This window comes from Mus musculus, chromosome 8 (assembly GCF_000001635.26).
Source record: "Mus musculus strain C57BL/6J chromosome 8, GRCm38.p6 C57BL/6J".
Classification (NCBI taxonomy): Eukaryota; Metazoa; Chordata; class Mammalia; order Rodentia; family Muridae; genus Mus; species Mus musculus.
Window position 1 is genome coordinate 95,721,712 of NC_000074.6, and position 23,185 is coordinate 95,744,896.

Consider the following 23,185-nt stretch of genomic DNA (forward strand, 5'->3'; position numbering starts at 1 on the left):
CTTTGGTTTCTTAGGGGGACTGATACCATCAGTCAGACATAATCTAGCATGGTGGGCCTTGGGCAAACTGAGTATTATTCTAATTTTGCGATTTACTATTGGTTTTCTGGATATGAACTTTTTTTTTGCTTCTGTAGGCGTTATTTGCAATCCATATTATGAATCAGCAAAATACCTTACATTCTTTAAAAAAATTTTTACTGAAAATCTTGATCCTACACAACAATGGAAAGCTAATCTGCATTGTCTCAACATCCAACTACTTAAAACATTTTATTTCATGTAGTACTTGAAAAATTGTACACATGAAATAAACATAATGAAGGCAATGTCTTCCTCTGACAAAAACAGTCCTAACCTCAAAGCCCTTATAAGACTCTTGCCCCTAATGATCCTTATACTCTGAAAAGTACTTTGGTAGAATAATTGGAGAGAAAGTTTCAAATCCAGAATCTCCCACCATGCTCAGGTGGCAATAGATCTCTTATCTGTATTTGATTATCTTGTTTGTACCATTGATCACAAAGACTCTTAAACACTTGTCTAAAGGACGTAACATGAGGCCTCAATTCTACACAAAAAACTACAGGCAACCAAGAAATGCTCAGAGTAGAAAAAAACAGTCTTGTCTTCTCAAAGATGAGAACAGCAACTGGCTATCCAATACCAAATGGCCAGCCCTGAAACATATGCACAGGTAACAATTATACAGCCTGAGCAGCTTATACTGTAAAATATATTAGTAGTCTCAAGTGATCTAGCAGTTCCTCCTGACATGCCCCACTCCTAACATCATGGTGGCATACTAGCAACAGACTGGATTCAGCTACATCTGGTAGTCCTAGATCAGTGCCAAAGCAGCGAGGGATGCCCTGAAGACCAAGTTCAAAGCAAACGCTAAGACTTCTGGCAGGAGCATAAAAACTGTGAACATAAGTAGTGGATCTGGACTGAAGCATGAGCTGCTCAATCTTCAAAACCACCCCCACCTCCTGCAGACAAAACTACACATGTGGCTGATAAAACAGAAAAGGTTAGCCCCCCACCCCCAAAATGTGTGTATATACATGCACATATATGCATGGAGTAACAATAAAAATGAGGTCATGAATTTCTAAGAGAAAAACAAGCAAACAAAACAACGAGCAGAGCTTCTTTAGCACTAAGCTGGGGATTCTGAATCTTGACCACTGAAACAAACAGCGCAGGAGACACCACAGCGACGTGCCCTGTACATTTCCTACAGAGGAACAGCAAGCTCTGGCCCATTATCTTCTTACACTCACTAATGTGTTCTGTTCCCTGTCAAGCAGACCCTAGTAATTGTTGGTAAAGACAAACTTATGTATGAAGCAATGTAGTCCGACCTTCAGATGTAGGCTATCAAAAAGAACATACTTATTTCCCACTTATTGCACTCTGGCATACCATCTTTACTCACAGGATAAGATTTGGGGCCATTTTCTTAAGCATTCCTTATTGTAGCTTAAAGGAAATTTCTAGATTCTTTCGATTATATCTGTGGCAAAGTACAGAGTCTCTGATGATGCCAATGGCCAGCTGCTGCACTCACCCTCAGTGTCTAGGTCCACAGCCAGGTTCTGGAAGATGTCCATGTGTGCTGAGTGGGTGATGGTGCTCATTGAGGGCGTGCTGCCCTTGTTGTGGATGTGTGCGATAGCCTGAGTCCCTACGTAGAGCACCAATGCATTGATAAGCTGGAGGTTGTAGCGATTCCCGGGCTCATTAGATACCTAAATGGGCAAAGAGAAAACGTTACCATAGAACTATGAATAACACTTAATATTTCATTATTTTTTCCAGAGACGGGATCTCACAGTGCAGCTCTGGCTAGATTCAAACGCAGAGATGGCTAGGCCTGTGCTCCCCATGCTGGGGTTGAAGAAAGGTGAGCACCACTGTGCTGGGCAGCACTGCTGTTTCTCAAGCCTCCTTTCTCTGAAAGGGATAGGTAGCTGTTGATATTTACATATAAGAAACTTGTTCAAGATTGTGAGCTGTACAAATGTGCAGCTGCCCTCAGAGTGATTCTACTAGAAGACGTGTTCCTTTGGAAAACCAAATACTTTTGCTCATGATACAGCTATAAAATAAATTTCAAGCACAACCTCAACCATATATAATTTAGAGAAAGAAGTTGTTGCATTCTATGCTAACTCTGCAGAGCCAATTCCACTTCAAGTCACTCCATAAAGGAAATTTAACTATAATCACTCTAGAAATGCTGTCAGGTCTTGCAGGAAAGTAATGTTTTTTTCCATAGTGGTCTCATCTATAACTGGGTCAAGGACGAACTATTAGTACAGTGTGTGACTCAGGTAAGCTAACCCAATGAACAATTACAACAATACTTAAATCTGGGGATGGATGTCCAGGGATGAGGTCTTGCTCTAAGGTGGCCACAAGCTTGTCACCTGTCTGCCCCAGTCTCCTCTGTGCTAAACTAACAGGTATGGACTGCCACATTCAGCTTCAATGTTTCTACATCAGCTTTAAAATACTAATCTGAGGGCTGGAGAGACGGCTCAGTGGTTAAGAGCACTGACTGCTCTTCCGAAGGCCCTGAGTTCAAATCCCAGCAACCACATGGTGGCTCACAACCATCTGTAATGATAACTGAATCTCTTCTGGGTTGTCTGAAGACAACTATGGTGTACTTATATATAATAAATAAATAAATCTTTTAAAAAAATACTAATATGAAAATGGGACATAGATAGACAGTGCACACAAACTGCACTCTACAAAAGACACAGCAAAGAACTTAAGTCAAATCAACTGACCTGTAGGTTACTACGCAGATCAGACAGGAAAGTGACCGGCGACCGAGTTTTAAGATAAGAATCCAAATCCTTTTTGAACTGAGGCGGCATCACTCCAGTGAAATTGGTGAGGATCCGAGGTGCGATGTTAATTTCGCTTAACATGTCCACCTGCCACACATCCCAAGAATCACAATCAATCACAGATGTTAACAAGCCCTTCCCCTTCACAGACGTGTTATGATGACGTTCTAAAACTATACATACACATAGACTGTGATTACTACAAATCCACCTTTTCTTGTCACACAATGTTAGCTGTTTCTCATTATTTGAAAAGAAATTAGGGGTTGGAGAGATGGCTGAAAGAGATGGCACTGACTGCTCTTCCAGAGGTCCAGAGTTCAAATCCCAGCAACCACACGGTGGCTCACAACCATCCGTAACAAGATCTGACTCCCTCTTCTGGAATGTCTGAAGACAGCTACAGTGTACTTATATTTAATAAATAAACTCTTAAAAAAAAGAAATTAAAGAATATTTTGTGCCCATCTAATTTGCACCATTAACCATTTTTTCCAACCTTACATTTCTTATTTGTTTGTTTGGTTTGGTTTTTCGAGACAGGGGCTCTCTGTAGCCCTGGCTGTCCTGGAACTCACTTTGTAGACCAAGCTGGCCTCTAACTCAGAAATCCGCCTGCCCCTGCCTCCCAAGTGCTGGGATTAAAGGCGTGCGCCGCCATGGCCGATCAGATTTCAAATCAGTACAGGAGATTACTACCAAGAGTCCCAGCCACTGAAAGAAGCCCCAGACAAATATATGCTTTAAAATGTTTAAGAAAGGACCTTAAAAAAGAAGAGCTACAAGCAAAGTTAAAAGGCTACTTGGTGGTATGATTTTTAAGCGGTTCGTCTTCCTTAAATAATTTCAACACATGCACATGAAAACTTGTGAGCTATAGACATTACAAAGATCACTTTGTTCTTCAATTATGCAGTGTGGGACCAGCAACTGCCTACCATTCAGTCTGGGGTTTGATAATTAAACCATGTTAAAAATATGAGAAAACAGTGAACTAATATTCAACGACAGTATCACCCTCATCATCAGCTACCCTAAAAGTATCAGTACCTAAAGTGTGTGCACGCTGGAGAGAGGGGGACTAAATATACTGATGATCAGAGAAGGGGCTGAAATGGTAAGATAAAAAATTTTCCTTTAGGAAAGATGGTAAGAGCGCTGGCTGCTCTCTAAGAGTCCAGTTCCCAGTACCCACATGGCAGCTCACGATCATCTCAGACTCTAGTTCCATGGACCCACACTACCTTATTGCCTCTGTAGGTCCCACAGGCATCTGCTGCACATGAACTCAAACATACACACATAAAATCAATCTAAGGGAGGAAAACTTTAAAAAACAAAAAATAAATCAAGAAAACATTAAGGAAGTAAAAGTTAAATCCCCAGTAAAGCAATGGCAAAACAAAACAAACGTGTCCCATCTGCTAAAACTTTACCTTCAGATTAGGAGTGAATGGGTCTGGGAGCCTCATGTTTCTTGGGAAGGCACTCAGGATCAAATTTCTTAACTGGATACAATTAGGAGGGATCACATCACAGAACCCATAATGGTAATCACAAAGGAACTCTGGGAAATCATGCAAAAGAACCAGCAGCACTCTCAGAGTACCCTGCATACAAACGGAAAAGTTCCATACTAAAAAAGCAGTAGTTTTTCCTCCATTGTCGAAAATAGCAAAAGTATATTTTATTAACATTAAAAACAACAAAACCTATAGGCTTTAATTAATACATGCAGTTAAGATTATAAAAAAGTTACATGCAGAAATCATGAAAAAATTAGCTTTTGGAGCTGAAGCCTTAAATGAAGCACACAAATATTCTGCAAACACCAATGCTGCCACATTTATCTTCAGAAACTAGAAAGAGGACTAACAAAAGTGAAAAGGCAAACTAACAAGAAAACTACTGAAAATGGGGATGGGATCAAAGCTAGCCTTTTTTAGTTTTTAACAAGTTCGGTAAATTCAACAATTCTGATATATAGATAGGAAGAACACCTTAGCAACTTGAGATAGCCTAGTATATTTAAGAAGGCCCTAAGTTTTATCCCCAGTGCTATGGAAAAATAAAGTCAAATTATAAAAATGCATAACAAAACAAAAAACATGGGGAACATGAGCAAACACTGGAAGGAACATGACAAAAAGATACATCTATAAATGAAAATCTCACTAAGAAGGTGAGATAGCGGGGCTGGAGAGATGGCTCAGTGGTTAAGAGCACTGACTGCTCTTCCGAAGGTCCTGAGTTCAAATCCCAGCAACCACATGGTGGCTCACAACCATCCGTAATGAGATCTGATGCCCTTTCCTGGTGCATCTGAAGACAGCTACAGTGTACTTAGATATAATAATAATAATAAAAAAAAAAAAAAAAAAAAAAAAGAAGGTGAGATAGCGCATGCTTTTAACAAGAGTGAGAAAGAGTCAGGAGGAACTCTGAGTTTTAGGTAAATCAGGACTAAATAGTGAAGCTCCGCTTCAAAAAACTAAACATCCCTGCCAAGATGACCCTGCAGTTAAAACACTTGCTGCTCTTGCAGAGGATCGGGGTTTGCTTCCTAGCACCCACACGGTGGCTCTCAACTATCTGTATCCAGTTCCTGGGAATCCAACATCCTCCTCTTTATTCTCTGAGCACCAGGCACACATGTGGTGCACATAAATGCACGAAAGCAGACAGGAAAGCAAAAGTCATACACATAAAATAATCTACCAAAAAAGTTAAACAAGAAAACATTAAGGAAATAGAAGTTAAATTCCCCAGTGAGATTGTAGCAAATGGCTAGGATGGTGGTGGTTGGGGGTTGGGAGTGCAGTGCAAGAGATATACAAAAGATGAGAGAACAACTTTCCATTGAAAAGGTACATTGGTAGATGCACTAGAGTGCCACTAGAGTATCCTTAAGTCGGGCCTCTGAGTATCAAATGATTCTGTAAAAGCATATCAACAATAGTTCCCATATAAAAACACTTTTAAGTTATTTATAAATAAAAATTACCTTGTAGAGGATTTGCATAGGTTTAGTGAGTTCCACATTTCTAAGGAAAGGTGCTAAATATTTGAATAAATCAATCAACAGCTGAGCATACATAGGCCACCCCTAAAAGAAAGAAATATACATAAGTTGTAGTAACATTTACAAGTTGTTTGGCTACTACAAACTTGCCCGTCTCTACTGCATCTTATCTATAGTAACCTGACACGAGGGCCTCTCCTAGATTGGATCCTAGCAAAATGAAGCATCAGCTCAGTGTGGTGGGCGTGTCCATAACCCTACCTGCCACACCGGAGGCTGAGGAGGAAAACTTAAGTTCCAAGCCAGCCAGAAACATAAATATCCAACAAAACAAAAAGTCCAAGTATTACAGTAGTGGATAATGTTATCTAAAACAACAGGACTCCAGAGACTTTGGAAAATATTTAACTTTGTGCCTATAAGAAAACTAAAAAGAAAGGAGAATACCCTGAGGAAATTGCAGAAGTAGTATCAAACCAGCTACAGGCTGCTTGCCATAATTCCTTCTTTAAGTCCTGTAGTAAATAACCTTGCTGAACTCAGAGCCTCAATTCTGTACTTTCAGCCCCAAGTGGCCTCCTTACTACAGTATCACCAACCACACAAATTCTAGTTCATTCTTTTTGTGTGCACACCATGCATGTGTCTGTGTGCCATGGATTGCATTTGGAAACCAGAAGACAAATTCATTAAGAGGCTACTTCACTTTCAACACAATTTTCTTCTGGTCAGATGAGGGTACTTATTATATGCAGTACTCCTTTGCCATTTACTGCAGTGACAAACTCCTCTGAAATACTGTTAACTCCAGCATAGAGAGACTGGCATACCTGGTCCATAGCAAAGCTAGAAAAGCAATACCTGGTCACCCAACAAAGCCTTCAGATGCAGTCAAGTACTTGATAAGCCTAAGCCTCTTCTACTACTAAGTGACTAATAAAATTGACATAAATAGTGCTAGAAAGCCCCAGGTAGTTACAGGCTTCATCTGTAGGAGATAAACTGCAGCCACACCTTCTGCTGTGGCGTATGTGCCAGCATTCTTGCAATAAAGATCCGATGGGAAATCAATTCGAGCCAAGCATATACAAAGCCAGGAGCTTTAGTAGGTCTCAAGATGTGGAATGTATTGCTGAAAAAAAAAAAAATTCAGAACCACAAATTGAAATATAGTAAACACATGTAGACTTTACAATGAAACACATCAAAACATCAAAGTTCTACCTGACTTTTACCTCACTTAACCAACAGCCCTGAAATTTCAGCAAAGTACTGCCTGTGATCCCAGCACAACCTCTGACACCTACAAAAATCAACCATTAAGTTGGGTGTTGGGGTGTGTGCCTGCAATTCCAACTCTTGGACGCTCGAATTGGGAGTTCAAGGCCAGCCTCAACAATACAGGAACTTTTGAGATCAAACCTGAGCTATGAGACCCTGTATAAAATAACAAATAGAAATCTCTACTATACACAACACTCACCAGAAAGCAGTAAGAGTCTGGAAATTAATGGTTTCCAACACATGCTCGGGTGCATTGAGCTCCAACAGCAGCATGATAAAAATCCTATGGTACGGAAGTTGCTGAAATTCACTCTGCCGAACATCATGATCCTGTAGGAGAACTCCCACTACTATACCGAGAACCTATACAGAACATACAGATTACATCCCATCAACCACACAGATAAGCCACTTGTCACTTTTACCTGTGTCTTGGATTGAACCTAGGCCCTCCCAAATGCTGAGTACTTAACACTTGAATATTATAGTCAGGCTTTTAAGAAAACAAAAACAAAACAAACAAAAAAACCAAAACTTTGCACAAAGTCTCACTAAGCTGTCCAAAAACTGGCTTTGAACTTACAAGTTCCATGTGATGTTCTTACCTCCTCACTCAGTCAGGCCTGCACTACCAGCAGTGGCTTATTTACCCTGAACTCTGTAAGCACTACAAACAATAAAGGAAAGGATACATGCTGTTTAGACACAAATTTCTATGCTGGCAGCCAGCAAAAGGGAAATTAGATTTTCTGTCTTGTTTTGTTTTTTAAATTTGTTACTGGACCAAACTTCTATATTCTCAATAAAGGCCACTGGCTTTTCTAAAGGTATAGAAACCTGGACGTCTCTCCACATTTCATCATGTTGAGCTCTAACAAGGCTAGACTGTCTAATGTGACCCAACGGGGCAACGATTCCCACTTTGCTTGGCAGAAGTGTGGGTTCTCAACGATAAGTGCAGGGATAGTAATGACCCACTTGTATTTCTCCACAGACAAAACTACAGTCAAGGTTTACAGTCTTGCACTAGTTTGATATTCAAATTTTCATGATTCACGCTGTCTAAATCGGGTCAATAATTAATCAAATGCCATTCCTAGTGACCCATCCAGACATGAGTGGAGGCCGGAGTGTACCAGCTACCACAATCTCTTGTTTAGATCATCATCAAAACACCAACACACCAACTGCATCTCCCTCTTCTAAATTCTGCTACACAATATATGGATACTATCTCTTCTATTTCATTTCCAGATGAAAAAGATTTGGGGGTTGGGTGTGGGGGTGCATGCCCTTCAATCACGGCACCTCACGGGCAGGGGAAGGTGGATTCTGAAGACAGCCTTGTCCACAAATTGGGTTCCAGGCCAGCCAGGGCTACAGTGAGACCTTGTCTCAAACAATGGTGTGTGTGTGTGTGTGTGTGTGTGTGTGTGTGTGTGTGTGTGTGTGAGAGAGAGAGAGAGAGAGAGACACTACAATGGATCAGAGAACACAATAACCCGCAAGTCAAGAAAGGATTCCAGACCTTATTGAGCAGGTTGATCTTTGTGACAGTGTTGGTGGCCTCCCCAGAGTGCTTCACTAACAGTGCAATGAGGCGGACAAAGGCATCCAGGTTGTGGTAGCACTTGGCCCGGATCATGGTAGGGTTAGCCGCAGGATTGTGCTGCTGCTCCGCCTGAGCACGGTAACTGATTTCAACACACATTTCAGTGCAAAGACGAAAAAACCTTGTTATGAGGTCATCAGTTTTAAGTATTCCTTGTTGGTGCATCTACAGTGGGAACAACCAATCAACATGGTTAAGACAATCCTCAAAATCAACTTTACAGTTAGCTTTCAAATGGCAAAACTCTAGTTTATACTCATTTAACTTCTTACTCTGAAAGGATGCCATTAGGAAAATGACGTCCCTGTCATGAAGGAGACATGGCAGAGTTCCTCTCAGTTTTAATTCATGGAGAAGATTGAAGCTGACAAACAGATATTAACATTAAATAAAAGGACATCTACAGTTTGGGAAATTATATTAATAAAGCTAACTTTTAGAAATTCTCTTCATAGATGCCTTCTTCTTATTTAACCAGTGGCAGCGTTTTTTAAAACATCATCTGCAGAAAAATCAATAATTTAATAAATTCCCAGGATTATGTCACTTAAACGTAATGATCTTTTATACTGTTACAATGAGTAGAAAAGACTAGCTCCAGGTCAGGAAATGGTACATAGCAACACTGTCTCAAAAAGACAGCAGCAGGGAAGACCACTAACCGGTAAAGCAGCAGAGGAAAGGGGTCGGCGCTTACTTAGGAACCAAGGGGGGGACGGACGGACATAAAGTCATCTTGGAAATTTTTAAACAATTTAATTATCTTGATAATAAAACAGCTAAAGGTTTGAATTATACACAATGTTCCCAAACCAAGGCAGAAGGCCAGCAAAAGGATCTTATTCCACATTTGACACGTGAAAGCTTGAGAGGAATATGTGCTATGACCAAGCACTACACATAAAAAGGAGCAGTAAAGTATAGTGCAGCATCTCCCCAAGAGAAGTGAGTAAAGCGAAGGAAGAGGAGCCAGGCAGGTACCACATCCATACTCACACAGGCAATGCCGCCGAGCCACGCGTCTGCATTCCGTCAACGGAATGACAAGTCAGACTACAAACATGGAGGATGGCCTCTCAGCCTGACTTATGGTATCATTTCCTGGATTCTTTTAGCAGAGAAATTTATGTAGCATAGTTTACTGGTTGTCACTTATGTTGAAAAGTAAATCCAATTCTTAACAAATCCACAAATGTAAATAAAGCATTTAAAAATAGATCAATCATTCTTTGGAAAAACAACCATCTTTTGGCGTCAATTTGAGCGAATGAAAAAATACAACAGTCAAGCTTTCTAGCTTACTGAAAGTACTGTAAAGCACTCTAAAGGAGTTAAGGCCAGTTCAAGACAGTACTCTTCATTTTCCCTTTCGTCCTCACACCACTGAAAACAGCCAATGATGATAAGAAACAAATGGACTGTGATTATTTTTTCCAGTTTATTCTGTCTGTAACTGCTTACTTTTAAAAAGGTTTACTTTTAATTATGATTATGTGAATGCTCATGCATGCTTGTTATTGTGTAATTGTGTTCAGTGGTGCACATATATGCACATGAGATCAGGCATCTGCCAAGACCAGAGGTGCAGGATATCCCTGAAGCTTGAGTCAGTGAGCTGCCCAATGTGGGCCCTGGGAACCAAACTCCAGTCCTCAGCAAACACAGCACAAAGCATGTGCTCTCTGCGGTGAGTCAGCCCGGGTCCACTACAACTATTCATTCTCTGTGTGGTGGTTTGAGTAAAAATGCTTCCCATAGACTCATATATTTGAATGCTTAGGCATTGGAGAGTGGTACTATTTGAGAAAAATTAGGAGGCACACCCTTGTAGAAGGTGTGGCCTCGTAGAAAGTGTGTCATCGGAGGTGAACTCTGAGTTTTCAAAAAGCATATGCCAGGTCCAGTCTGTCTCTGTTGCCCCTCTGTCTGTCTGTCTGTGCTTGTAAATCAGGATGTCACTCTCAGCTACTGCTCCAATGCCACGCATGTCACTATGCTCAGAAAACCGAAAACAAGGCCTAAATGAAATGCTTTCTTTTATAAGAGTTGCCTTGGTCATGGTGTCTTTTCAAAGCAATACAAATGTGACTAAGACACTTTGGTAGCCTGATTTTTAAAAAGCAGCTCAATTTCTGAGACATTTAAATTGCAATTTGTGTCAGATTCATATATATATGAGACAAAAAAAAAAATCTACCACTAAATAGGGATTTATTGTATGGTAGTGTTGTTAAAACGTGATATCCTAACATCATAATGTGTTAGCTTATACTCTATCACTAGTGACGATTTTAGTAAAATTGTATGTTGTAGCTTCATTATCATTTTCTGATCCACTACAGCTTGTAGCCAGGACAACTGGAATAGGCTGAGTAGGACTGAAGGAGTAGGAATGTTGAATCAACAGTAGCTGTGATCAACAGTGAGGAATAAAGTAGGCCAGATTAGTTTAATAAAGCATGGTGGTGGTATTTTTGGTTTGCATGAGTATGGAGGTAATTCTGACCACAGGCATACAAAACTAAACTTTAATAGTGGAGTAATCACACCCTACTTATGTTGAATAAAAAGCACCTTTCTTTCCAAAAGCTCTACCTGTCCAACAAACGCAGAGAATGCTTTGGTACTGTCGCGGCCAGCTGCTGCTGAATGGTAGAGATTCACCCATTCCCTCAGAAGATACTCTGCCTTCTCCCTCAGGCCTGGAGGGTCATCATATTCTGAGGCTTGAGAGATCCCAGAATGCATCATAAAGTTAGGGCCTCCATGAGCACGATCAATCATTGCTTCATAGTTGGATCTCACCACTTCCATCAGCTGGGGCAACCTAGTATGATAAATTCAGAGTGAAAAACCAGTTAACCCACAGTTGTTTACTTTTCAAAACTTGAGAAATTCAGGCAGGACAGGCTGTCTGGTCAATGAGCTTCTCTCTGCCTCCCCAGTGCTGAGGTTACTAATATTCACAACTACACCAAGTTTTGTTTTGTGCTGTGTGCATTCCTTGTGCACACATGAAAGCCAGAGGATAACCTTGGATATTATTTCAGCAGGATTCATCCACTTTGTTTTCTGAGGAAGTCTCTCACCAGGACCTCACCATAGCTGATTAGGCTATGCCACCTGTGCCTAACTTAGCACTGGCATTACAAGTTTGTATCAGTACACTGGCGGCTGAGGACTTGGGCTTCCCAAGGACCCTGAAAGCACTTCACTCCCTGAGGTTTATCCCAGCCTAACAGAGCCAGTGTTCACGGTGACTTCTGCTGCCACTCAGCAGTCACTGTATGTGCAGCTCTCCTGAATCAGGAAGGCAGCAGTGGATTACGAGTTCATACTTTAAGGACAATATTGGCCCAACCTAAAATTATGTTATAGGTTAAGAAAGTCACAAAGTCACGAGTTATGCTAGTGTGTATCTAATTTCTGAAGCTCTTAAGAGACTGCTGAGTGTACAGGAGAGCAGAGCACTTCATTCTTACCCTTCTGGAGCATTGCCTCTGGAATGAGCATTAATTCTCATGAGGGTTTCAATGGTATGGAACAGATCTGCCTCAGTAATATGGGCAACACTCCTTTCATCCACCAGCAGAATTTTTACCAGTTGCATAGCAAACGCCACGGCCATATAGTTCAAGCCATTCTCCATCGACTGGCAACACAGCAAATTCAAGAGAGTAATAATTAAAAAACAAAAGCACTTCCTGAATCCTTTAATTCAATCAAGTTAAATTTCTTCCATACCTGAGCAAGATGAAGATCATACTGCTGCATGTTAACCAAATGATTTCGAATTAACAATTCCACAGCCTCCACATTATATTTATATTCATCTCGACATTCAATTAGGCACCTAAAAAAGGGCATTTTTCTTAATCTCTCTTTTTATTTGCATTGGTGTTTTGTCTGCATGTATGTCTATGTGAGAGTGTCAGATCTTGGGAGTTATAGACAGTTGTGAGCTGCCATGTGAATACTGGGATTTGAATCAGGGTCCTCTGCAAGAGCAGTCAAGTCTTTCGAGGCCCCCCCAAAAAAACAGCATTTTAACCGTATTAACCATATTAGCTATGTGTTCTATACAAAGATGTCTTAAAAAGACAACTGCGGGAGCTGGAGAGATGGCTCAGCGGTTAAGAGCACTGAATGCTCTTTTAAAGGTTCTGATTTCAAATCCCAGCAACCACATGGTAGCTCACAACCATCTGTAATGGGATCAAATGCCCTCTTCATACACATATACAATAAATAAATAGATAGATAGATAAATAAATATTAAAAGAAAAATCAATAACGTGAGTTGGAGTACACACATAAGTAAAAACAATAATAAAAAGACAACTGCAAACAAAAACAAAATAGTATTGTTTGAAAAAAAATAGGCAGGTTAGGGATATTCAAATACCACCTAGGCTTAGCATCCATGAGGTCCACGGCACCCTTATAAACAATAAACATGATACCAATACAGTACTAGCCAGAAGAGATGGCCTAATGTTAAAAATGTCTAAACTTGCACCGGGCGTGGTGGCGCACGCCTTTAATCCCAGCACTTGGGAGGCAGAGGCAGGCGGATTTCTGAGTTCGAGGCCAGCCTGGTCTACAAAGTGAGCTACAGGACTGCCAGGGCTGCACAGAGAAACCCTGTCTCGAAGAAAAAAAAAAAAAAAAAAAAAAAAAAAAAAAAGAGGAGGGATTTCATTCAAGACACTAAAATGTTTACCATGAATGTGGAATCATGAAAACAAATGACCTAAAGTTTACTTCTCAAAGACATGTGTCAGAACTACTCAACAATTCTTACCCCTTAGAATCAGGGATTTCAAAGCCCCATTTATCTTGTAGGCAAAAGAAAAACATTTAGAAAAATAAATAAAGTATGACAAAATCTAGTCCATGGGGCTGAAGAGATGGCTCAGTGGCTTAAAGTACACTTTCTGTTTTTGCAAAAGACCCAGGTTCACTTTCTAGCACCCAACTCACAAGGTAGTTCACCATTATCCTAACTCCAGTTTCAGGGGCTCACATGTCCTCTCCTCTCCTCTACAGGCACCAGGTACACACACATAGTACAAATACACACATGCAATGAAAACCACACATGCATAACATTTATGAACATAAACTTCAGAAACATAAAATAATTATGAAGCTAGCCCAGTTATGACGAGTTTTCTAAGGTCACCCACCTTGTGATTTGTTTGTTGCACCATGGAGATCCATATGCCCTGCCATCCTGCAGAGCTTTCAGTACCAACAGGTGGCACTCCCTGTATCGCAGCAGTAAGTCGGCGTCAGCACCACTTGTGGCATCTAATAAGCCTTCTACAGCCTATGGACACAAAGGATTCACAAGCATGTAAAATACAACACTCAACCCAACTGTTAGAGCTGGAAATCAAACACAAAGGACTACATAATTTCTGAAGCTTCAAAATTCTTATCTCCACTCTCAACTTCTATCTAACTTAAGCTTATTCTTTAGTATTTGTCATCTTAAAGTCTTCTTATAGTTTTTCCATTCACCATAGTGCCAAGAAAATATTACCATATGGAAAAGATGTCCTTACTACTTCTAACTGCTATAAGTATATTCTATGGAAGGGGGTAGGGGTGGGAATCAACAATACTTGGTTTGCATTATTTTTTTTTTTTTTTTGGTTTGTATCAATTTTTAAAACTCAGTTCTAAATATATAGATTCAGTTACAGTCTGAAGTCCATAAACCAAGTTCCTATTACAAGCTTAAGAACCAACCTTCTGTAGTAATCCAAGAGCAGCTATCGCATCCCGAGAATTCCGAGACAACACTACAACCTCTAAAAGACTTCGGAGAGCCTGGGCTTGAGGATTCATGGCCAGAGTGGGTGGAATGGCGTGTAGGTGCTGCTCCAGTTCTGTAATACACTTATCATAAATCTGCGCTACATCATCAGTTGCCCAAGCTTGCTGTTTTAGAAAAATAAATAGCCAGAGATAAGCAAACATTCTTAAGGTTGTTCACGGGCACAATGCACCGATAAAATAGAAGAAAGTCCTTGGCATATTGCTTTAGCTTATTTTTTTCGTTCACATATGCAAGCCCTCTTCTACACCTGGCTCTTGAGTTCTTCAGTCTTAGTATTATTATGTGGGGGTAATTCACAGCCAGGACAGACCTGTTGAAAAGGCCTGGCCATCACCAACACAACTAAGTGATCAGAGAGCATAATATCAACAATGGAAAAGACTGCACGTGTACCATCCAGAAAGCCTTCTGCAACTTAACGTGTGTCAAGGTTCAAATACAATACTTCCACCAAATTTTAAACCATAACTGGAAAATAAAAACACATCACTTCTGTGCTTCCCCTTTTCTCTTCCTCCGAAACAGGGTTTCTTTCTCTGTGTAGCCCTGGCTGTCCTGGATCCAGCTTTGTAGTCCAGACTAGAGTGTAACTCAGAGATCTGCCTGCTTCGGCCTTCTGAGTACTGACTGGATTAAGGCATGTGCTGCCACACATGGCCATGTGCTTTTCCTATCAAAAACCTGCTACTGGCCTGGAAAGATAGCTCAGTGGGTCAAGGGCTTACCCTGCAACCATGCAGACCTGAGTTCACATCTCTAGAAGAAAGTAAGGATGGGTGTGATGGCATGTGCCTGTAATCCTATTGTTCTAACAGTAAGTTGGAAAATGGATGAAGGAGTATTCATGGAAGCGCACAGGACAGCTAGCCTGGGGCACACAGGAGTGAAAAATGAAGAGACTGGGTTTCAAAAAAAGGTGAAAAGTGAGAACAGTCTTTTGTCTACCACACATGCACACATACACACTTCATGAATGCATACACAAAATCATATCCATACTCTGGAGTAAGTGGAAGTACTATAAAAATCTGAGTGTAGCTCAGCAGCAGAGCATTCAGTTACCACATCCAAGGCCCTGGGTGAATCCCAGAACAAATGAGGAAATTCAGGGGGTTATTTCAAAGAACCACTACATGAAATGTATGATTCTAAAAGAGCATTACTCCAACAACTTGAAGCAACAACTTGAAGTTTAAAAGAATTAGATGAGGATACTAGCATTTAATTTCTTGATTTTAACATTTGCACACAGGCTGGAGAGATGGTTCAGTGGTTAAAAAACCCGACTGCTCTTCTGAAGGTCCTGAGTTCAAATTCCAGAAACAACATGGTGGCTCGCAACCATCTGTACAGCTACAGTGTACTTATATACATAAAATAAACAAATCTTTAAAAACATAAAACATTTGCACACTATGGTTATAAGGAAGAATCCACTATAAGCCACTTGAGCATTACTGTACATGCCTGAAGTATAAGGGAGAGGTGTGTGTGTGTATAAAAAGAAATGGTAAATTCTAGATCAAGGCAACAGCAATATAACTGAACCTGTCACTCCAAAACCTTGTGGTGAGCCAGTGCTTAGCTAGAATCCAAAGACCTTTAAACTCTCTTCTCTGGCTGGGCATTGTGGTACATGCTTTTAACTCCAGCATGTGGAGGCAGAACTGAGAGTCCCAGGACAGTCAGTGATACAGGCTACCCTGTGTTGGGGGCGGGGGTGCCACTACTTTGTAAACTAATAATTAAAAAAACAAAAAAAGTTGAGGCTGTAGTTTGGTGGGTAGAGGGCTTAGCACACACAAGGTTCAGTTTTTCAGGACCTCATAAACCAAGTGCAGTGGTGTATATTTGTAATTCTAACACTAAGGAGGTGGGAGGTGGGGGCAGAAGATTAGGAGGGCAAAGTCACCCTTGGCTACAGAGTTCAAAACGATTCTGAGCTCTATGAAACCCAATCTCAAATACAACAACAACAACAACAACAAAAAAAAATACACACACAAACAAAAACAAGCAAACAAAACTTAATTTGTGTATACACACTGAGAGGTGACGGGAAGAGAAAAACTAAGACTGAATGAATGGGCAGTGTTAAACATTAGTAAGTAAATGATATCCTAGTTACCAAAATTCCCATTCGATACCCCCCTAACAGGTTGTTGTTCAGGGAAGTCTTAGAGCCCCTCAAAACAAGACAGGCTACTGCAATTACTCACAGCTGCCAAGCAGTAGAACAGAAAATGGGAGAAAAAAAAAGCAAAACAAACCAAACAACAAGCTAGAACTGAACTAAAACAAGCTCCTCTGCTAGGTAGCTTTCTTAGCATAGGAAATTAATCTGTAGGCTGCTAGGGAATTCTCTATGGCCCTACTCAGCTGTGAGCCATGTAAGCTCTAAGTCAAGTAAGATATGTCTACCGGTGCAATAGTGGCATCAATATGGGGATAATCTGCCACCTTCTGGCTGAAATGAGTCCCACTCCAAGGAGGGAATTCAAGCCTCGTACTATAAAACCGGCTAAAAGCCCATGGTTGGGACGACTCTGGTGGAAAGGAAATTACTACTTTTGTTTCGCTAAGTGGACATGTTGTCGAACTGTCTTCTAAATATGCATCTTTATACTCTTAATACTCCTCTCAACCTACGTTGCAAAAGCTTGTTTTCCAATGGTTAACAGAGAAGACTGGTCAAGGAGCTGAGAATGAGTAACTGTTGAACTTTGCCCTGAACACTTCCTCTAAGGCTCAGGGAATTATTTAAACAAGGGTACAAATATGTTTTTGGGGTGTAGCTTATGTTAAGCTTCTAGGATCCAGAAAAACCCCACCTATACCCATGCCGATGAAGGCTGCCCTCATTAAATTCAGCGGAATATGGATGCATATGTGGAAGTCAGAGGACAATTTATAGCAATCTTTTTCTCTTTCCTGGGACTCCAGAGGAACTGGAGATGGATAAGTAAGAAAATAATAGAGATGAAATTAATAAAAACTAAACCTTAAAATTATTTTTAAAAGAGACAAGAGCCTCCAGAAAAGAATACAAATTCAATAAAGGTGCTTTATGTTATTTTCTTTCTAAAAGTAAATCAACAGAAACAAAGCAGATAGCAGCTCTACAACTCAAGTGGTTTATGGGAAAATGTTTTCCTTGTAGTGTCAACTTCAATTAAATGTGCTGCACAATCTTAGAAACTCCCTTTCATTAAATTTAAGTATAAATTAAAGAAACAAATATTTAAAAAAGGAAAGGGAAGTCAAAAGTTAAGTTTCCTTGAACTAAACAGTAGTCAAGCTAATGCCAGGACTCACTACACTGCTTGACATGCTGATCTAACAAAGATCAGTTGTAACCAATGGCTTCCATTTTCCTACCCGGTAACAAGCTCCCCAGCAGAAAGCAATGCACTATTAAATTGTATTCCACAACACAAACAAGTTAATCAAATGAGGTATTTACCTTCATGGGCTGAGCTAAAAACCCTGTAGGCTGACTTAAGTCATTTGTAGGTAAGAAGCCAGGCACATTTCGTGCAAACTCTTCATAGACGGCTAGCTGCTTTGGGTCCACACCACCAACCTTAAAAGAAGAAAGCCTTTTTTGGGTAGAATTCACTTCACAATCAAAAGAAACGGATTATTTTATTTTGAGGTGGAAGAGTTGAGATGGAGTCTCTCTCTGGTAATAGAACTCACTAGATCAGGCTGGTCTCAAACTCAAGAGATCCTTGCTTCTCCCCACCCCCACCAGACCCCCTGCTAAAATGCCCAGCTAAAACTTATTTTCTACAAGTGATAAGCTTGCACAGAATTCTGATACAACAGTTAATACAACATATGCCAGCATTCATGCCAACAGATCACAGAAGAGGTTTTCTCATTTTCCTGTTAGAGTCAGTGTCACTTACAGTCATTAATAATTCCTTACTGGAGTCCCTATAACAGCACTGTCTGCAGTCCCTGCCCCGGCACTTGGGACTTAGTAGAGACCAGATGATTATAAGTTTGAGGCAGTTTGGTCCACATGGAAGCCTTGTCTCAACAACAATCGCTAGGAAATGCCTCAAGAGGAGACTGCCATGGAAGTCTCCTCTCCCTTGGGGTAAATAGTATCAAACCCTCACCATCTTGTTGGGATCAATAAGGAGCTATCAATAAAAAGATAAATACCAGAAAATATGAAAAGGCAAATTTAAGTTGGGAAAACACAACTTCAGTAGTCCATGCACTCTTTTTATCCTTGCTAGGAAATGTGAAAGTGAGCTGCTACCAGAGATGCTCCTTCAGCAGCAGCATATAGATGCACAGTCCTTAGGAGGGGTTCATGCAACAGTGACAGAGAAAGAGAGGGGAAGCAAGGAGGCAAGAGCCTCAGTTCTCACTTTCAGCCTGATCTGCTCCGGCATCCGCTCGGCTTGGTAGGTTAAGACCACAGGATCACAGTACCTACGTCCTTCTTGCCGGGCATGCTTCCTCAGCTCAAATTCCTACAAATACAAAACGTCACTGAGGCTCTTGTTATGAGACACTTCCTCAGACTCAAAGAAACCACAACCTTACAGATACACACTAAACACTTACAGTTGCCAATCTCTTGTCCATCTCAGGGCCTGCTTTCTCCACTGCAGTTTTCTGAATAAAACAACAAGCTAATTCACAATTGTCCTGAGCTAACTGAGCAGCAGCCTGGTCCATCATTTCCCTTTGCTGTGGGGATGCAGTCTATTGAGAACACAAGACAAAAGAAAAGAGCAATTCTAAAATGTACAACAGGAAATGCGGTATGGTCAACAGGTCATTCCATATTCTGGTACTACCTATGTACCAGCAGAAACCTACAAATATTCCTAATTCATTCACATATAAGATGAAAATACTTTTCAACATTTCATCAGGTTGTGGTGAACATACTGAACAATTTGTGAACTGTTAAGAAGCAAGAATTCTTAAATCTGATACCCACAACTTCAAAATGAAAAATTACTTGAAGTGATAAAAGTAAAGTAACTATATATTATAAACTATTAGTCCAACTGCTGTAATCTAAATTCATCTATGTTTGAGATGCTGGCTCCAAACTAAAAAAAAAAAAAAAAAAAGTCCTCTTCTCTTGGGTACTGCTGAGTATCTGACAAGTAACACTGAGCACAGAACTACATAAAAAAGAAGCAAACGCAACACTTTGCCTTAACACAACTTAGAATCTAAAAGACGCCAGAGGCTGGAAGTATCCTTCAGTGCTAAGGAGTTTGCCCTAACTCATTCTCATTCATTCATTCACATTCATTCAAATTCTCTCTCTCTCTCTCACACACACACACACACACACACACACACACACACACACACACACACACACACACACACACAGCACAGGCCCAAGCTCTTACAGACCAGTAATACATTTTATAGTACACAAAACAGTCTGCTTACACGCAGGGCTGAGGCAAAGCTGTTTTTGAGGTTGGTGGATATGCTCATCAGTAAAGGTTCCCTGCAAGTAATCATAGCCATTCCAGCTGTCAAGTTCCGCATCATGTGATGAGCTGCTATTCTCATTCGAGACTCCTCAGAATCCAGGGCAAAGTCCTTTCTGACTATCTGTTCGCACGTAGTCATAGCAATCTTAATTGAGCGATCCACCACAGGATGGACAAGCTCCTGGACAGCTCTTTCAATTGCTTGCCGCACACACTGCTTCAGCTGAGGATGAGCTTGAAATAAAGGGATCTGGAAGGAGGAAACAAGGCACAAGTCACATCTGACTCTGGTACTCCTTCAATGCTACAGAAACCACAGAGTTCACATAAAACTAACAAAGCCCCAGGAAACAGAACCTAGGAAGAAAAGAAGTCAGTATAACCTGTGATCTGTTTTTATCTGTTTAATCCCCTTCAATTTTAACAAGCTCATTAAACAAATAGTACTTGCTTATAGACATATGACTTTCTAAGTTAAAGTTATAGCTAAATTATCCGTTAGGAAGGCAGTATCAGCAGACGGCTGGCTGGTGAAAAGCACTCGCTGCTCTTGCAGAGTCCCTGGGCTATGGTTCCCAGCACCCCCACTGTGTAGCTTCACAATAGTCATAACTCCATTTCCAGATCTGCTGCCTCAGGCACACATGTGGCTTATACATGCATGCAGGCAAAACATTCCTATACATAAAATAAAGCTAAATGTAAAGACTTTGATTTAAAAATTATATATACAAACTGCATTCTGCCAAAAGAAGTAGCTTTAAATAGCAGGCCAAAGTGGCATGATAATGAAGGCCAAAGGAAAATACTATAGTATACATCAAGAAGAATCTCTTTTTATTGCTGGCATAATTAAATCACTGTGGGGTAGGGTTAAGAGTAAAAAATAGAAATCCTAACCGCTTAAAATGTTTGCCTATTGTAATATACACATTATAGATCCCCTACTTTTTAAAAAAATATCCCAGGGGAAAGCTGGTAAACAGGGAAGTAAGTAACCAAGAGTTCACTGCCACAAACTAGAAGTCAAAGCATTCTGGGGCTGCAGAGATGGCCCAGCGTTTAAGCACTTGCTGCTCTTGCAGAGGGATCAGGATTTGATTCCCAGAACCAATATGGTAGCTCACGCATGACCACCTGTAACTCCAATTTCAGGAGAGCTGATGTTCTTTTCCGATCACCTTGGGTACCTAACAAGCATGTAGTGCACAGGCATGCATTCAGGTAAAACACATAAGTCAATCTTTTAAAAGAAGAAGGATAAGTTTTCACTCACTGTAGGGTTTAGAGTAATATGAGGTGCCAGGCCTGCTAGAGAGTAGACATTGATGTCGTGGTAGCTGTACTGTGGCTGTGGTGGAACTGTGGCTGTACACGTAGTACTGGTAGCTGGTGTTGTAGAAGTTGCTACATGTAAAGTAAAGTAAAAGATAAAAAGCACATTTATCGACTGAACAAAGAAATCAGCTGGATAATAAATGGATCTTATCTATTTAAACTATGTCTCAACTCTTGAGTAGGGGCAGCTAATGTCATATTTTTCCCATTTTGAAAAAGAAATTCTGCTATTGTATGACATATGAGCCGGTCTATTAGTGGCAATGTCTACAGCACAGGAACATTTTCAGGATAATCCTGTATTAGGCAGGCCAAGCTTCCAATATCTGGCAGTGTTGTGGGTACATGTTCTCAACCTAGCCTTTACCAGGCTCATTTGGGATTTGTCAGATGCCAAGAGAAGGCTGGTGGGAGAAGAGGTGTTGGGTGCTGGTTGGCATATTCTACCAACTCCTCACCTTTAATATAACTACATCCAACTCCCAAAGGCAATCCCACCATCACCAGGGAGTATGTGTGCCTGTGTGTCTCACTAGTGAGTGCCAGTGCGTCTCTGTCTGTCTGTCTCTCCCTCTCTGTGTGCACATTGTGCGTCTGTGGAATGATTTTTAAACAGGGTCCCAGGCTGGTTCAAACTCATGTAGCTTAAGTTGTCCTCAAATGCACAATCCTCTTGCCTTTAGTTTCTTAAGATTAGAGCCCTGTACCTCTAAACCTCTTGTCTTGATGCAGATAAGATTGTCCTTGTAGGCATGACTGATCTGGCAAACCCTGGATTTTAAGAAATAATGTATACTATTATGTCATTCAAGTACTGTGATACTTAAATGTTTTGCAAGATAAGCTAGCCAGGCTATGATATAAGAACAACTCATCTACTCATAATTGCTTAAAATTATCTTAAGAGATAGTGAGACGATCTAGTAAGCCTATCCTTAGATGCTGCTCACACTTGATAATCAGATGGCTCACAGTGTGGGGTGGTTGCTAGGTGGCTTATGAGGAGTGGTGTCATCTGAGAAGGATCTGATGAACTTGTGCACTTACTTGTTGTTGTGATGGCAGGAAGCTCTTCGGGCTGCTTGACATCTTTCTTTGGAGCAGAGAGTTGCTCATCTAAGTTCTTCAGACGATCTTTATCTTTCAGCAGGTTTCCAGGTTTGAGCTCATTGATGTCTAATGCAAGGTTCTTACAGAGCACCTCAATCTCAAACTTCAGGTTTAACTGCATGATTCCAGTATTTAATTAGAATAAGAGAAAATTTGAGCTCTGTCCATAATATATCCTACAATTCAATCCACTGGTGCAATGACCACTGCCTACCCCCTGTACTGGTCTATCTTTACATTAAATCATCTGAAGGCCCAGAATCCTCTGAGAGAGGCAGCTCTTTTACCTTTAAGTCATGCTCCTGATGCAGCTCAGCCAATACATTCATAATTGCCATTGTCCAGGGGTTTGGTGGTCTAAAAACCTAAAGAAGAGCTATGATATTAAGGCAGCCTAAATCAAACCTTTACTCTGTATTATTCCAACAAGTAAATAAACATGACAGTGACAAAAGCCCCATTCTTAGATACAACCCATTCCAGAAAAACACAAAACGGAGTGGAAAGCTGATCCACTCAGCCTCTTCACCTAACTTAATGTGTAATAATCTAGGACCAACTAAGGAAGATTGTTCAACTAGCTCTATGTGCACAAGAATAAAGCTCTGATCTTTTGGTATT

At 40.6% G+C, this 23,185-nt stretch overlaps 1 protein-coding gene across 10 annotated transcripts in view; it reads right to left on the reverse strand.

The window, feature by feature from the left end:
- Positions 1 to 23,185, reverse strand: part of Cnot1 (CCR4-NOT transcription complex, subunit 1) — an 89,183-nt gene that overhangs the window by 2,781 nt on the left and 63,217 nt on the right. For 4 of the 10 annotated variants that reach the window (NM_001205226.2, NM_153164.4, NM_178078.3 and 1 more), the window contains exons 28-46: positions 22,852 to 22,929; positions 22,502 to 22,679; positions 21,393 to 21,523; positions 20,070 to 20,366; positions 19,218 to 19,358; positions 19,019 to 19,123; positions 18,097 to 18,216; positions 14,543 to 14,734; positions 13,975 to 14,117; positions 12,530 to 12,638; positions 12,268 to 12,437; positions 11,381 to 11,612; positions 8,702 to 8,950; positions 7,373 to 7,536; positions 6,904 to 7,021; positions 5,872 to 5,973; positions 4,304 to 4,477; positions 2,805 to 2,954; positions 1,574 to 1,754 (exon numbers count right to left, since the gene is read on the reverse strand). In NM_001205226.2, coding sequence (NP_001192155.1) covers positions 1,574 to 1,754; positions 2,805 to 2,954; positions 4,304 to 4,477; positions 5,872 to 5,973; positions 6,904 to 7,021; positions 7,373 to 7,536; positions 8,702 to 8,950; positions 11,381 to 11,612; positions 12,268 to 12,437; positions 12,530 to 12,638; positions 13,975 to 14,117; positions 14,543 to 14,734; positions 18,097 to 18,216; positions 19,019 to 19,123; positions 19,218 to 19,358; positions 20,070 to 20,366; positions 21,393 to 21,523; positions 22,502 to 22,679; positions 22,852 to 22,929 — 3,034 coding nt within the window. Of the gene's footprint in view, positions 1 to 1,573; positions 1,755 to 2,804; positions 2,955 to 4,303; positions 4,478 to 5,871; positions 5,974 to 6,868; positions 7,022 to 7,372; positions 7,537 to 8,701; positions 8,951 to 11,359; positions 11,613 to 12,267; positions 12,438 to 12,529; positions 12,639 to 13,974; positions 14,118 to 14,542; positions 14,735 to 18,096; positions 18,217 to 19,018; positions 19,124 to 19,217; positions 19,359 to 20,069; positions 20,367 to 21,392; positions 21,524 to 22,501; positions 22,680 to 22,851; positions 22,930 to 23,185 lie in introns of all 10 variants that reach the window. The other 6 variants (NM_001372351.1, XM_006530870.2, XM_006530871.3 and 3 more) reach the window with 3 other exon arrangements.